Source organism: Vespa mandarinia, chromosome 23, assembly GCF_050613455.1.
Source record: "Vespa mandarinia isolate Hongniang chromosome 23, ASM5061345v1, whole genome shotgun sequence".
Classification (NCBI taxonomy): domain Eukaryota; kingdom Metazoa; phylum Arthropoda; class Insecta; order Hymenoptera; family Vespidae; genus Vespa; species Vespa mandarinia.
The window spans coordinates 2,197,068-2,213,315 of NC_140832.1; the positions used below are offsets into that span (position 1 = coordinate 2,197,068).

General features: G+C 27.7%; 3 protein-coding genes across 5 annotated transcripts; all 3 read left to right on the forward strand.

The window, feature by feature from the left end:
• Window positions 1-325: 325 nt before the first annotated feature.
• LOC118444460 (uncharacterized) lies at window positions 326-9,056 on the forward strand. The gene is made up of 11 exons (XM_035872750.2): window positions 326-689; window positions 810-1,216; window positions 1,616-1,715; window positions 1,812-1,913; window positions 2,003-2,165; window positions 6,961-7,334; window positions 7,417-7,823; window positions 7,908-8,007; window positions 8,181-8,282; window positions 8,384-8,542; window positions 8,617-9,056. The coding sequence occupies exons 1-11, from the start codon at window positions 393-395 to the stop codon at window positions 8,668-8,670; spliced, it is 2,265 nt and encodes a 754-aa protein (XP_035728643.2). The 5' UTR covers window positions 326-392; the 3' UTR covers window positions 8,671-9,056.
• Window positions 9,057-10,087: 1,031 nt separating this feature from the next.
• On the forward strand, window positions 10,088-12,360 carry LOC146872278 (odorant receptor 67c-like). The gene is made up of 6 exons (XM_085663621.1): window positions 10,088-10,439; window positions 10,522-10,928; window positions 11,013-11,112; window positions 11,286-11,387; window positions 11,489-11,647; window positions 11,722-12,360. Exons 1-6 carry the CDS (start codon window positions 10,152-10,154, stop codon window positions 11,773-11,775), a joined length of 1,110 nt encoding a protein of 369 aa, XP_085519747.1. The 5' UTR covers window positions 10,088-10,151; the 3' UTR covers window positions 11,776-12,360.
• An 811-nt stretch (window positions 12,361-13,171) lies between these two features.
• On the forward strand, window positions 13,172-15,730 carry LOC118444459 (putative odorant receptor 92a). Of its 3 annotated transcripts, XM_085663619.1 has the most exons (7): window positions 13,172-13,543; window positions 13,626-13,754; window positions 13,914-14,032; window positions 14,116-14,215; window positions 14,403-14,504; window positions 14,606-14,764; window positions 14,839-15,730. In XM_085663619.1, the coding sequence occupies exons 1-7, from the start codon at window positions 13,256-13,258 to the stop codon at window positions 14,890-14,892; spliced, it is 951 nt and encodes a 316-aa protein (XP_085519745.1). In that variant the 5' UTR covers window positions 13,172-13,255; the 3' UTR covers window positions 14,893-15,730. The 3 variants fall into 3 exon arrangements, with proteins under 3 accessions (XP_085519745.1, XP_035728642.2, XP_085519746.1); XM_035872749.2 differs by having other exon boundaries at window positions 13,626-14,032; XM_085663620.1 differs by having other exon boundaries at window positions 13,405-13,529; window positions 13,626-14,032.
• Window positions 15,731-16,248: the final 518 nt, after the last annotated feature.

Genomic DNA, 16,248 nt, shown 5'->3' on the forward strand with positions numbered 1-16,248 from the left:
TTTGCATTTATACTGATAAATGATAATTAGATGAAAATACAGGAAGATATGATTTAACACAATGAAATGGAAATATATTTCCTCGTCCTTCGATAATTCGATTGTATATACGTACACACACACACACACACATATATATATATATATATATATATATATATATAGAAAGAGAGAGAGAGAGAGAGAGAGAGAGAAAGATATCGTGGCATTAGAGGAGAGAAAATATTCCGTTTTCTAAGACAACGAAGTTTATCATTTATTTAATATGATCGTTCGAAACAATGCATTTACTTTGTTCGTTCTTAAACCGTGGAAAATGATAAGGGTTGTTATATTGGGAGGGGGAGTTGGATAACAGAGGTTAAATCATTTTCTACGATATATTCGTCATAATGTTGATGCCAAAGTTAACACCGGAGTATGCGTTAAAATTTACTAAACTAAGTGTATCCCCTATGGGTACTTGGCCGTCTACATTTAAATCAACTAAAAGAGAATTGATATTTCGTGAGATCAGATGGTGGATATCATTTTTAATAATATTATCGTTTATTTTTGCTGAGATAAGTGGAATACGTGAACATTATCATAATTCCGTGATAGTTACCCAATCGATTTGCTTTTTTATGGGTTCTATGCAGATATGGATTAAAATGATCATTTTTAAATGTCAATCCATGAGACTTAAGGTGATCCGTGATGTGTTGTTTTTTTTTTATTAATTGCTCAAATGTCTTTTAAATGATTCTAAAAAATAGAAAAAAAAAAAAAACAGAAAAAAAAAAGAAAAAAGAAAACATTGTTCTTAGATGGTTACCTTAGGGATGGAGGATTTCATCAAAAGGATGAACGATTTTGAGAGAAAGATTCTGCAAGGATACGTCGACAAATTCGCCATGTTTCATCTTGCTATGACGTTTAGTTATTACACGATCTGCGTGGCCTTTATCCTTGGACCAACGATATTACCACGTCCATTTCCAACATTTGCCGAATATCCGTTCAAAATAGAATCGCATCCAATCCATGAGATCATTTATTTTCAACAAGCATTCGTTGGCATCCAAGCGGCCGTAGGTGTGACCATAGATTGTCAGATTGCTTTTTTACTTTGGTACACAGGTGCCAGATTCGAAATTTTAACGATTAAATTGATTAATATCGTTAACGAAGATGAATTAAATGACTGCATTAAATTACATCACGATTTACTTAGGTAATTAATATGTTATCGTATCTGTTATTATTTCTTTTATATATATATATATATATATATATATATATACATATATTTTTTTTTAATTACGCATACATCAAATTACATCAAAATTTATTAAGGTAATTAATATAATTATCGAATGTGTTGTTATTATTATTCTTTCTTTTTTCTCTTTTTTTTTTTTTTTTGGTTTTTTGTTTCTTTTTTTTTCGTTTGTCTTGTTATGCATGATTTTTCGTTAAACACAAATACGATTATTTTAAACATTGTTGAAAATAATATTTTAAAATATTCTATCGAGCTACATTTCGATTTATCAAGGTAATCAAGTGTTTATTAATGATCCATTAATATATTCCAATGTTTTTCCTTCTCATTGTAGTAATGATTTTTTAGATATGGAAAGGACGTCATCAAAGCAGTACGTTTTATAATACTCACAAGTATTGGTGTTTCTTCGGTGTGCATAATATTCGGTGGTGTTCAATTTCTATTCGTTGGTATTTCATTCACGTCGAATTATCAAAACTAATTATTGTTTATCACTGATCTAAGTATATATATATATATATATTTTTTTTTTAACAAACAGGCAGATTCGATAACACTGAAACTTCAATTTGTCTCATTGATGATCGGATCGATATTCGAATTGTTTTTATGCTGTCGACCAGCAGATAATCTGATGGAAATGGTAAATAATTTTCATAGTTACTACATTATTATTATTATTATTATTATCATTATTATTATAAATTATTAATTTATTAATTAAATTCGCAGAGTTCTGCAGTTGGATTGGCAGCATATCAGTCAAATTGGATCGATAAATCTAAAAAAATGAAAAGCAGTATATATAGTTTAATTCAAAGGTCACAGAAACCTTTGACCATTTCGATCGATGGTATCTTACCTTCTTTATCATTGCAGTATTATCTATCGGTAAGAAACACTCGACCTTGATAACGTTCAAGTTAGGAATCTAACGAACCTACAAGAAAATTTAATAAATCTATCATTCGCTCGTTTGGTAAAAAAATATTTTCTTGAATCGATCAACGATAATATAGTACTCTTAATCAAATTAATAGAAAATTTTCCAATATCAATGTATCCATTCGTCGGTATCTTCTTTTTTTTTTCTTTTTTGCAATCATAACTATATATATATATATATATATATATATATATATATATATATATATATATATAAATTTTCTAATTAATCTTGATACGAATGATTATTACAAATCATTTTTAAAATTCCAAATACCGCACTGCGAGTATTATAACTATTTGTACGATTACTTCAATTATTTCGTACATTCGTAATTTTGTATAGTTAATATAAATAATTAACATAAATGATTAATAAATAATTATTTTACAGTTTCTAAGTGCATCCTTTCGATACTTTACAACTATCCGAGCCTTTCTGATAGAATAACATTTTGAAAAAAAAAAAAAGAAAAAATGAAAATAATACATTAACAGATCTATAATTTTAACAATATATGAATCTAATAAATTGTTAATATCGAGGATTATCTTGAAATATTTAAAAACTTATTTTATTTTAATATAAATAGCAAATATATTTGATAAAGATAATGAAATATTTCATTTTTATTTGTTACTTTATCACCATTCGATAATTTCGTATCTTCATCCTTTTTAATATTTGTGTATCCATGGTCCTTTGTATTTCACGATAAAAATTGTGACACACAATTGAGAAAAAATAAATAAAAAAATAAATAAATAAAAATAAAAAGTCTCAATCGAGCATCAATGAATTCGAGTACATTTTACCGGAAGTTACGAATTAAAGGTAAAAAATCAAACGCATGTTTCTCTACGTATATAATCATTTATTCTCTTCCTTTATCATAACGTATTAAAACTATAAAATCATATATAAGAGGGCTAGCACGAAGAAAGGGAGGAAGAAACAGCTTCTATTCTTTACACACAGTAATTCAAGATAATAACGGGTATGTAAGGAACGTCTAGCGTGTAGAAATCTCATGACTGATTTATCCCCTTTTAGCTACAAAAGTCGAAGAAGCAAAAATGTATCTATAAGCGAGGAATAGAAACGTTTACGTAAGAAATATCAAACGTATTATTACGTAAAATATCTAACTATTGTTTGTAAAAATAACAACGAATTAATTATTTTCTACATTCTTCGATCATTCTTAATATTGAAATTGTAATAATTTACGAATTAGTACGTCTACAAAAGTCGTACAATTTTCTATTTGCCTTTAAATCGGTTACGTTGACAAGAAAAAAAAAAGAAAGAAAGAAAGAAAAAAAAGGAAAAAAGACAAAATAAATACAAATTATATCAACGATGAAATTTACTTCAAAGGCAGCGTTAAATTTCACAAAGAAAAGCATTGAATTTATTAATCGTTTGGTCACCATTGCTGAACACTTGAAAACAAAAATTGTTCTTTCTCAATGTCTACTTTTATACATGTATGCTTTCTAATTCAAAGATCTCAAAAACCATTACAAACCAAACCAGATATCGAGAGAGAGAGAGAGAGAGCGAGTGAGAGAGATTGTATGTTCCTTAAAAGAAAAAAAAAAAAAAAATAAAAAAAAAAAAAAAGAGGTAAAACTAAGAAATGTATCTTGCTTGAAGAAATGAGAACTATGAGAATGCCTTTCGACATTTCTTCTTGGTTTCGAGGTTGATCGTTTTGTGGTATTTGCAAAAATTACGTACGTGCTCGAGCGAGTAAATCGTTGCCGTTGAAAAACGGAACCGAAGTTTATTTCTTAAATCGTTCGTTCCTGAACATTCGAAGATTCTACCAAACGTAAAATTCCACCACTGTGAAACTCGTAGATACATACTCGAGCTTATGTACAAGGATATATTTACGTATACCGTGATACGGTGACTCGCATTTTCGTTTCTCGAACGATAATCCTCCATTCTCGCACGACCTAACACTCTGACAAAATTCCAACACAAATCTCGCGCAACGGTAATCCCACTTGAGTGCCAACGTTCGGGTATTTTAGCTTCGTACGACATATTCAACTCGGCACAATTCGAGTAACGCTAAAAGCATCGATGTACAAATTATCTTTGCTAGAGATAAATTATTCTTGCACTCTTGGCAATCTCAATGTCATCGATCTTGAAAATTATTTCAACATAATAAAAAAGATTCACGAATAAATTTTTAAATATTAATCGTATGAATTTATTATCGATATAAATTATTCCATTATTTGTTTTTTGTTCTTTTTTTCTTTTTCTTTTCTTTTTTTTTTCTTTTTTTTTTCTTTTTTTTTTCTTTCCCGTTTTCCAATATCAATAACTTATATATCTTGAAATGATCTCAAAAATATCAAGAAAGGAATTGAACGATAACGAGAAAGATATGGACGAATTAAAAATTTTATGAGTTCATTATACAAAATATTCCGGGATTCTTCGATCATAATAAATCTTATCTTTTAATTATATTCAATATTAAAGAAGATTCGAGAGATAGCTTTGAGAATTGAACGTTATGAATCTTTTATACAAATTATTTTCTTAAATCCCGCAATCTTATTAAATTCATTTATTTGAATTATAACAAAATTAAAAATTATTAGAGAAGAGCTCTGTTAATCGAATCATTATTATCTTTACTATTGAAATTATTCTTGCTTTTTCCGATGAGCTATATAACTTCGTCTTTGTATTATTTAAAAAAAAGGAAAGAAAAAAAATAAAAAAAAAAAAATAAAAAGAAATGATCCAAGAAAATCTCACAATTGAATTTAGCTAATTTATTTACAAATATATCTTCGATTCGATATACTCGTAAATATCTTAACGCACACATGTGAGAAGGTTTTCTCTAAAAGAAGAAGAAATAAAAGTGAAGAGAGAGAGAGAGAGAGAGAGAGAGAGAGAGAAAAAAAGAAAAGAAAAGAAAACAGAAAAAGAGAGACATAATTCATTAACGTCGTAGGGGGGGAAGAAAATTTACAATTCGTTCTTATAATAGCGTGCAGTAAGAGTGCAAAGGAAAAAAAAAAAAGGATGAAAGAAGGGTGAAATGATCGAGTATCGGAAAGAGTGAAATTATTAAGGAACTATAATTACTAGAAATATTGAGAAAAAGAAAAAGTTTCTTAACTTATCGATTCTCTTAAGAAAAGATAAGGATAAAGTATTGAAAATGGTATCTTCAAAGATTAATGATTGCATTGATGAAATAAATATACAATCATAAATACACGAGTTAGGAAAAAATATTTTTTATAGATATTTATTTAGTAAGAAAAGATATTGGATATGAAAGAAAAGGATAAGGATAGATCTTAACTAAATTATTCTTAAATTATTATCCATAGATAAGAGATTTAACCAGGATAAATTCGAGTTAGAAATTCAACAAACCAAAAGGAAAATTATATTGTGCTATCATTGATAAGACTCGTTTGATAAAATATATTTCCTCGAAACTATCAACGTTGACATAGTACTCGTAATCGCATAAATGAATATTTTTTAATATCAATGAAAAATGTGACAAAATGTATGCATTCTAATTCAAAGATCTCATAAGCAAGTAACACTCAATATTTCTGGATTTATATATGCATATTAACAATATTACATGTCGATAGATTAATTATTATTACGATTGTCAATATTTCTCATATACATCGATACATACATATATATATATATATTTCAGTATTTATCTTCGTCCTTCTCATACTTCACAACTTTGAGAACTGTAATTCAATAAAATAATTAATTAATTTTAATATTCATGTAGTTCTATGTATTTATACGCTAATGCACTGTAGTTATTAAAGATGAAATGTCAATAATTACATCCTCATTGATATTAGTTTCCCATAATGTTATGATATTACCTAAGTAAGAAATTATTTTATAGAAACAAAAAATAATAATAAGTATTCATTAGATAAAATATTTTTACACTTTTTTCACAATTTTAACATCTAAATCTTTAAATTATCTCGAAAGTAGAATTGCATTCTCCGAGCTTATTAAATGACCTATTTTACATTTTCACTGCATATTAAAATTAGTAATTACATTCCAAGATGTTACATGTATGAATTTAATAAAATCAATAACGAGACTGTACTTACATATTTACGATGAACTAATGTTTAGAAAAATATCAAATATTGGCGAAATTTAAAGAATATCCCATGGTGTATTTGTTTTCTGAACTCTACTTCGTATAAATATTCCAATCCACAGTAAAACCTTAAATGAATAAAAAGAAAAAAACGCTATAGAAAATGACTAGACTTAGTTTCATTATTGCGAAAAAAGAAACATGAAGTTACAATTTAATCGATAGTTACACTAGATGTACAATAATTTATTTAGTTTCTATCATCGCATACTCAAACCGCAAAATTATATGTAAGAAAAAATTTATCGAAGAAAAAATGCGAAAAGAATCGCTTATTTTCTTCTTATCCAATAATTTAAAGAAATTACAGATACGTAAGTGACGTGTAGTGAGTAGGATACTTCTGATTAATTGATTCCCTTCAACGAACTAGCGAAACTACATTACAGGCGGTAGTTGAAATAAACGTTTATAGAAAAAAAACGAGCGTAGAATTAACGAGTATTTCTTCATTTATAAAATAAGTACCGATGAATATTTTATTCTATCTTCGTTCATCCCTAAAAAAAACTTACAATCTATAGATAGGTTTTTTATCAGAATCGAATAGTTTTCTGTTAGCGTTCAGATCGGTCACGTTAAGGAAAAAGAAAGAAAGACAAAAAAATCAAACAAATTATATTATCATGAAATTTACTAACGAAGCAGCATTAAAGTTTACAAAGAGAAGCGTTGCTCTATTAGCTGTATGGCCACCACTAACAAACACCTCGAAAAAAAAATTGTTCCTTATCGATGTTTATTTTTGGGGTTCATTTCTATTCGCTCAGACAATGTTAATGGCTTTAGCAAATGGAATGTACGTTCATCGCAATAATTTCGAGATAATGATACAGTCAATGTGCTTTGGAATCACTATTATACAAATGAGTATTAAAATGATGACATGTAGAATGCAACGTTCGAGTTTACAGGTTCAATATAAAATTAGAAGTTGAATTTGCTTTACTATTACCAATTAATACGTCATCTATAATATTATATCGATCGTTCCAGTCGATAATAGAGGAAATGGAAAATATTATTAAACAAGCCGCGCCATACGAAAAAGCTATATTAGAAAAATATGTGAATAGATCTGCGATACTACACATATCCCTTACATTTGGATTTTATTTAGCGGGTATCAATATCGCTTTGGGACCAATATTTCTACCACAATCGTTACCGAATTTTGCGGCTTATCCTTTCGACACGGAATCACATCCCATTTACGAAATTATTTATTTTCAACAAGCATTAACTGCTGTACAAGCTTCTACAGCTGCCACGATTGATTGCCAGGTTGCACTTTTACTATGGTTCGCTGGTGCAAGATTTGAAATGTTGAAAACTGAATTTGCAAATATCGTCGACGAATATAATCTTACACGATGTATAAAGAAACATGATCAGATACTCAGGTAATAATTTTCTCATTAGAATATTAAAGAAAAATTGTATTCATTAAAAACATGAACACGTGTTATTCTTCTATCTTATTTTAGTTATGCAGAAAAGATAGTAAAAACTGTGCGTATCCTAATTCTTGCCACTACTATTATTACGACCATATTAATTGTCATTAGTGGACTTATATTCATATTTGTTAGTATTATTATTATAACAATAAAATAATAGAAATTCGTAATATGTTTTAATTGAAATAATAGAAGATATATTTACACGTATCTATATGCATGATAAATATCTATATGTATTTTTATTCATTTTATTAATTTTATAAATTCTTTTTAATACATTTGTTTTTTTCACGATAGACAGAAGAATTAGCAGTCAAATTCCAATTCCTCGTGTTGGATATTGTCGCTGTTATTCAATTATTTTTGAACTCATATCCGGCTGAAAATTTAATACAAATGGTAAATTGAATCGCTCCTCTTTCTTTATTTAGACAATATATATATAATGATTATTATACAACTTGTATATTATATTATTTTATTAAAAATTATTATTGAAGAGTACTGCGATTGGAACGGCAGCATATAATTTGAATTGGATGGATAACTCACGAAAAATGTGGCAAAATGTATGTTTTCTAATTCAAAGATCTCAAAAACCAGTTACTCTCAGTATTCCTGGATTTATACCTGCATTGTCTCTAACTTATTATATGTCGGTACGTTCATTATCTTTATAATTGTCAATACTTCTCACACACATCGATAAATTTCGCATTTATATATATTTTAGTTTCTGTCATCGTCATTTTCATACTTCACAACATTGAGAGCTGTTGTTAAATAAAACGATTAATTAATTTTTTGCATTTATATAAACAGAAGAAAAAGCATTTTCGTGAAAAGTAATGGAAATGTCGAATATAAATGCAAAATAATGAATGATGAATAAAAAGTACAAAAAAATCATAGAAAATTATCCTATTCTCTCATCAGAATGTAAAAGAAGTACAAAGAACATTGTATTTTCGTCTATGCATAATGGAATACAAAATCAGAAGTAAAAGACGTACTAAAACAATTTCTATGCCTTTTAGTAGATAATAATCAATACTATAAAATTAAAGCAGCAGACTATATGAAAAAAATAATCAAAAAATTAAAAATCTCAAGATAAATTTTATGTATGAATATTCTACAAGAAACAAAATATATCTAATTGAAATAGATTCAATGTAGGCACAGAAAGTTCACTGACACGTATAAATAATGACATTATACACGTAGTAATTATTAATTTTGCAGCAAAAAGTGGAAGAAATAATTTATAACATGTCGAATGATTTATTCACTCGCACATCCACGAAATTATTTACTTTAAATAACTATACATTGGTATCTATCGAATCAATATCTAAAAAATTATATAAAAATTAATATTAAACGATGAATTTCTTTTTTTACTTCGATTCACAGAAAATACGGAGGAAATTTTATCGATTAAACCAATTAACGTCATTAATGAAGGTATATTTAAATCCTCTAATAAGTTACAACTCGATTTCACTTAAAATATTCATAGTATTTTTTTATTAGTGATTAGGTTCCTAGTAGTTAATAGTATAAATTTAGTAAATTCAATAACGAAATTGTACTTACATATTTAGAATGTACTAATGTTTAGAAAAATATCAAATATTGTCGAAATATAAAGGATATCCCTCTGTGTATTTGTTTTCTAAATTCTTCGTATAAATGTTCCATTCCACAGTAAAACCTTAATTGAACCTAAAGAAAAAGGCTCCATAGAAAATGATTGGACATGGTTTCATTTTTGCAAAAAAGGAAACATAAATTTGCAATCTACTCGCTTGTTTCACTAGATGTATAGTCATTTATTGCTATTCTATCATCGCATTCTCAAATTACAAAATTACATGTAAGATAGAACTTATCAGAGAAAAGGTGCGGTGCAAAACGCTTATTTTCTTCGCATCCAATAATTTAAAGCAATTACAGATACGTAAGAAACGTATAGTGAGTAGGATACTTCTGATTAATTTATTCCCTCCAACGATCCGAACTAGCAAAACTACATTATAGGTTGAAGTTGGAATAAGCGTTTACGGAAGAATATCGAGCGTAGAATTAGAGAGTACTTCTTGTAAAATAAGTACCGAAGAATATTTTATTCTATCTCTGTTCATACATAAAAAACAAATTACTCTCTATAGATTGGTTTTATCAGAGTCAAATAATTTTCTGTTCGCATTCGGATCGGTCACGTTAAAAAGAAAGAAAGAAAAAAATCAAACAAGTTATAGTATCATGAAATTTACTAACGAAGAAGCATTAAATTTTACAAAGGGAAGCGTTGCTCCATTAGTTGCATGGCCACCACCGATGAACACCTCGAGGAAAAAATTATTCCTTCTCGATGTTTACATTTACGCTTCCTTTCTAAGTGCTCAGATGACCTTAGTTTTCATACTAAATGAAATGGTCGTTAATCGCAATAATTTCGAGATAATAGTACAATCAATGTGCATCGCAATCTGTATTCTACAAATGAGTATTAAAATGATGATATGTAGATGGCAACGTTCGTGTTTTCAGGTTCAATATAAAATTAAAAGTTGAATTTGCTTTACTATTACCAATTAATACGTCATCTATAATATTATATTGATCGTTTCAGTCGATAATAATGGAAATGGAAAATATAATTGAACAAGCCGCACCATACGAAAAAGTTATATTAGAAAAATATGTGAATAGATCTGCGATACTACACCTATCTCTTACATTTGGATTTTATTTATCCAGTGTGAATATTATTTTAGGACCAATATTTGTACCACACCCGTTACCAAATATTATAACTTATCCATTCGACGTAGAAAAACATCCCATTTATGAAATTATTTATTTTCAACAATCATTAACTGCTTTACAAGCTTCTACAGCTGCCACGATTGATTGCCAGGTTGCACTTTTACTATGGTTCGCTGGTGCAAGATTTGAAATGTTGGAAATTGAATTATGCAATACTGTCGACGAATACAATCTTAGACGATGTATAGTGAAACATTGTCAAATAATCAGGTAATAATTTTCTCAATAGAATATGAAAGAAAAATTGTATTCATTAAAAACATGAACACGTGTTATTCTTCTATCTTATTTTAGTTATGCAGAAAAGATAGTAAAAACTGTGCGTATCCTAATTCTTGCCACTACTATTATTACGACCATATTAATTGTCATTAGTGGACTTATATTCATATTTGTTAGTATTATTATTATAACAATAAAATAATAGAAATTCGTAATATGTTTTAATTGAAATAATAGAAGATATATTTACACGTATCTATATGCATGATAAATATCTATATGTATTTTTATTCATTTTATTAATTTTATAAATTCTTTTTAATACATTTGTTTTTTTCACGATAGACAGAAGAATTAGCAGTCAAATTCCAATTCCTCGTGTTGGATATTGTCGCTGTTATTCAATTATTTTTGAACTCATATCCGGCTGAAAATTTAATACAAATGGTAAATTGAATCGCTCCTCTTTCTTTATTTAGACAATATATATATAATGATTATTATACAACTTGTATATTATATTATTTTATTAAAAATTATTATTGAAGAGTACTGCAATTGGAACGGCAGCATATAATTTGAATTGGATGGATAACTCACGAAAAATGTGGCAAAATGTATGTCTTCTAATTCAAAGATCTCAAAAACCAGTTACTCTCAGTATTCCTGGATTTATACCTGCATTGTCTCTAACTTATTATATGTCGGTACGTTCATTATCTTTATAATTGTCAATACTTCTCACACACATCGATAAATTTCGCATTTATATATATTTTAGTTTCTGTCATCGTCATTTTCATACTTCACAACATTGAGAGCTGTTGTTAAATAAAACGATTAATTAATTTTTTGCATTTATATAAAAAGAAGAAAAAGCATTTTCGTGAGAAGTAATGGAAATGTCGAAAATAAATGCAAAATAATGAAAGATGAATAAAAAGTACAAAAAAATTATTGAAAATTATCCTATTCTTTCATCAGAATGTAAAAGAAGTACAAAGAACATTGTATTTTCGTCTATGCATAATGGAATACAAAATCAGAAGTAAAAGACGTACTAAAACAATTTCTATGCCTTTTAGTAGATAATAATCAATACTATAAAATTAAAGCAGCAGACTATATGAAAAAAATAATCAAAAAATTAAAAATCTCAAGATAAATTTTATGTATGAATATTCTACAAGAAACAAAATATATCTAATTGAAATAGATTCAATGTAGGCACAGAAAGTTCACTGACACGCATAAATAATGACATTATACACGTAGTAATTATTAATTTTGCAGCAAAAAGTGGAAGAAATAATTTATAACATGTCGAATGATTTATTCACTCGCACATCCACGAAATTATTTACTTTAAATAACTATACATTGGTATCTATCGAATCAATATCTAAAAAATTATATAAAAATTAATATTAAACGATGAATTTCTTTTTTTACTTCGATTCACGGAAAATACGGAGGAAATTTTATCGATTAAACCAATTAACGTCATTAATGAAGGTATATTTAAATCCTCTAATAAGTTACAACTCGATTTCACTTAAAATATTCATAGTATTTTTTATTAGTGATTAGGTTCCTAGTAGTTAATAGTATAAATTTAGTAAATTCAATAACGAAATTGTACTTACATATTTAGAATGTACTAATGTTTAGAAAAATATCAAATATTGTCGAAATATAAAGGATATCCCTCTGTGTATTTGTTTTCTAAATTCTTCGTATAAATGTTCCATTCCACAGTAAAACCTTAATTGAACCTAGAGAAAAAGGCTCCATAGAAAATGATTGGACATGGTTTCATTTTTGCAAAAAAGGAAACATAAATTTGCAATCTACTCGCTTGTTTCACTAGATGTATAGTCATTTATTGCTATTCTATCATCGCATTCTCAAATTACAAAATTACATGTAAGATAGAACTTATCAGAGAAAAGGTGCGGAGCGAAACGCTTATTTTCTTCGCATCCAATAATTTAAAGCAATTACAGATACGTAAGAAACGTGTAGCGTGTAAGGTACTCCTGATTAATTTATTCCCTTCAACGATCCGAACTAGCAAAACTACATTATAGGTTGAAGTTGGAATAAGCGTTTGCGGAAGAATATCGAGCGTAGAATTAGAGAGTACTTCTTGTAAAATAAATACCGAAGAATATTTTATTCTATCTCTGTTCATACATAAAAAACAAATTACTCTCTATAGATTGGTTTTATCAGAGTCAAATAATTTTCTGTTCGCATTCGGATCGGTCACGTTAAAAAGAAAGAAAGAAAAAAATCAAACAAGTTATAGTATCATGAAATTTACTAACGAAGAAGCATTAAATTTTACAAAGGGAAGCGTTGCTCCATTAGTTGCATGGCCACCACCGATGAACACCTCGAGGAAAAAATTATTCCTTCTCGATGTTTACATTTACGCTTCCTTTCTAAGTGCTCAGATGACCTTAGTTTTCATACTAAATGAAATGGTCGTTAATCGCAATAATTTCGAGATAATAGTACAATCAATGTGCATCGCAATCTGTATTCTACAAATGAGTATTAAAATGATGATATGTAGATGGAAACGTTCGTGTTTTCAGGTTCAATATAAAATTAAAAGTTGAATTTGCTTTACTATTACCAATTAATACGTCATCTATAATATTATATTGATCGTTTCAGTCGATAATAATGGAAATGGAAAATATAATTGAACAAGCCGCACCATACGAAAAAGTTATATTAGAAAAATATGTGAATAGATCTGCGATACTACACCTATCTCTTACATTTGGATTTTATTTAGCCAGTGTGAATATTATTTTAGGACCAATATTTGTACCACACCCGTTACCAAATATTATAACTTATCCATTCGACGTAGAAAAACATCCCATTTATGAAATTATTTATTTTCAACAATCATTAACTGCTTTACAAGCTTCTACAGCTGCCACGATTGATTGCCAGGTTGCACTTTTACTATGGTTCACTGGTGCAAGATTTGAAATGTTGGAAATTGAATTATGCAATACTATCGACGAATACAATCTTAGACGATGTATAGTGAAACATTGTCAAATAATCAGGTAATATTTTTCTAATTAGAATAAGAAAACAAAAATTTATTCAAGAAAAACATGAATACCTGTTATTCTTATTTCTTCATTAGTTACGCAGGAAAGGTAATAAAAACTGTGCGTTTCGTACTTTTTGCTACTGTTTGTATTACGAGCATATTAATGGTGTTTAGTGGACTCCTACTCATATTCGTTAGTATCATTATTATAACAATTAAATAATCATTATTATTTAAAAGATTCAGAAAAGATTCAAATTAAAATTTATTCCAAGAACTCAATATTCATATTTACATGCATGATTAATATCTATACAAATTCTTATTCATTTTATTAATATTATAATTTCTCTTTAATGCATTTATTTTATTACCGATAGTCAGATGACGTAGCGGTCAAATTCCAATTCCTCGTGATGGATATTGTTGCTGTTATGCAATTATTTCTGAATTCATATCCGGCTGAAAACTTAATACAAATGGTAAATTGAATCGTTCTTCTTTTTTTATTTAGACAACATATATATAATGATTATTATACGACTTGTATAATATGTTATTTTATTAAAAATTATTATTGAAGAGTACTGCAATTGGATCGACAGCTTATGATTTGAATTGGATGGATAACTCACGAAAAATATGGAAAAATGTTTGCTTTCTAATTCAAAGATCTCAAAAACCAATTACAGTCAGTATTCCTGGATTTATACCTGAATTGTCCCTAACTTATTACATGTCGGTACGTTCATTATCTTTATAATTGTCAATACTTCTCACACACATCGATAAATTTCACGATTATATATATTTCAGTTTCTGTCATCGTCATTTTCATACTTCACAACATTGAGAGCTACTGTTAAATAAAACGATTAATTAATTTCTTGCATTTATATAAAAAGGCGAAAAAGCATTTGTGTGAAAAAAAATGGAAATGTCGAATATATATGCTAAACAATAAACGAATAAAAAGTGCAAAAAAATTATTGAAAATTATTCTATTCTCTCATCAAAATGTAAAAGAAGTATAAAGAACATTATATTTTCGTCTATGGATATTGAAATACAAAATCAGAAATAAAAGACGTACTAAAACAATTTCTATGACTTTTAGTAGATAATAATCAATACTATAAATTTAAAGTAGCAGACTACATGAAAAAGATAATTAACAAATTAAAAATCTCAAAATATATTTTATGTATGAATATTCTACAGAAAACAGAATATATGTAATTGAAAATAATTCAATGTAGGCACAGAAAGTTCAATGACACGCATAAATGATGACATTATACACATAGTAAATAATAATTTTGCAGAAAAAAGTGAAAGTAATAATAGATATGAAGACGAATTTCTTATTTATTCGCACATCCACGAAATGACTTATTTATTCGCACTTCCCCAAAATGACTTATTTGTTCGGACAGCCACGAAATTATTCATTTTATACGACACATTGGCTTCTATACAATTTATATGTAAAAAATTACACAATTAAAATTACAAACGATGGATTTCTTTTTCTATTTCGATTCACCGAAAATACGGAAGAAATTTTATCGATAAAACTAATTAACGTCATTAATGAATGTATATTTAAATCCTGTAATAAGTTACAACTCGATTACACTTAAAATATTCATAGTATATTTTTATTAGTAATTAGATTCCAAGTAGTTAAGAGAAAAAATTTAGTAAATTCAATCACTAAACTGTACTTACATATTTGTAATGTACAAATTTTCAGAAATATATCAAATATTCTCAAAATTTAAGGGATATCTCTCTGTGTATTTGTTTTCTGAACTCTTCGTATAAATGTTCCATTCCACAGTAAAACTTTAAATGAATCAAGAGAAAAAGACGTTATAGAAAATGACTAGACTCGGTTTCATTATTGCAAAAAAAAACCATAAATTTGCAATCTAATCGCTTGTTTCAATAGATGTACAATCATATATTTCTATTCTATCATTGTATTCTCGAACTGCAAAATTACATGTAAGAATGAACTTGTCGGAGAAAAAGTGCGGAAAGAATCGCTTATTTTCTTCGCATCCAATAATTTAAAGCAATTACAGATACGTAAGAAACGTGTAGCGTGTAGGGTACTCCTGATTAATTTATACCCTTCAACGATCCGAACTAGCGAAACTACATTATAGGTTGAAGTTGGAATAAGCGTTTACGGAAGAATATCGAGCGTAGAATTAGAGA

Bases quoted from the DNA above. Each gene is read 5' to 3' on its own strand.
- LOC146872278 (XM_085663621.1), top strand. From the start codon at position 10,152: ATGAAATTTACTAACGAAGAAGCATTAAATTTTACAAAGGGAAGCGTT. The intron at 10,440-10,521 runs GTTCAATATAAA...TGATCGTTTCAG, and splicing joins GGCAACGTTCGTGTTTTCAG to TCGATAATAATGGAAATGGA. The intron at 11,113-11,285 runs GTTAGTATTATT...TTTTCACGATAG, and splicing joins GTGGACTTATATTCATATTT to ACAGAAGAATTAGCAGTCAA.
- LOC118444460 (XM_035872750.2), top strand. From the start codon at position 393: ATGTTGATGCCAAAGTTAACACCGGAGTATGCGTTAAAATTTACTAAA. The intron at 7,824-7,907 runs GTAATAATTTTC...ATCTTATTTTAG, and splicing joins AAACATGATCAGATACTCAG to TTATGCAGAAAAGATAGTAA. The intron at 8,543-8,616 runs GTACGTTCATTA...TATATATTTTAG, and splicing joins CTCTAACTTATTATATGTCG to TTTCTGTCATCGTCATTTTC.
- LOC118444459 (XM_035872749.2), top strand. From the start codon at position 13,256: ATGAAATTTACTAACGAAGAAGCATTAAATTTTACAAAGGGAAGCGTT. The intron at 13,544-13,625 runs GTTCAATATAAA...TGATCGTTTCAG, and splicing joins GGAAACGTTCGTGTTTTCAG to TCGATAATAATGGAAATGGA. The intron at 14,033-14,115 runs GTAATATTTTTC...TTTCTTCATTAG, and splicing joins AAACATTGTCAAATAATCAG to TTACGCAGGAAAGGTAATAA.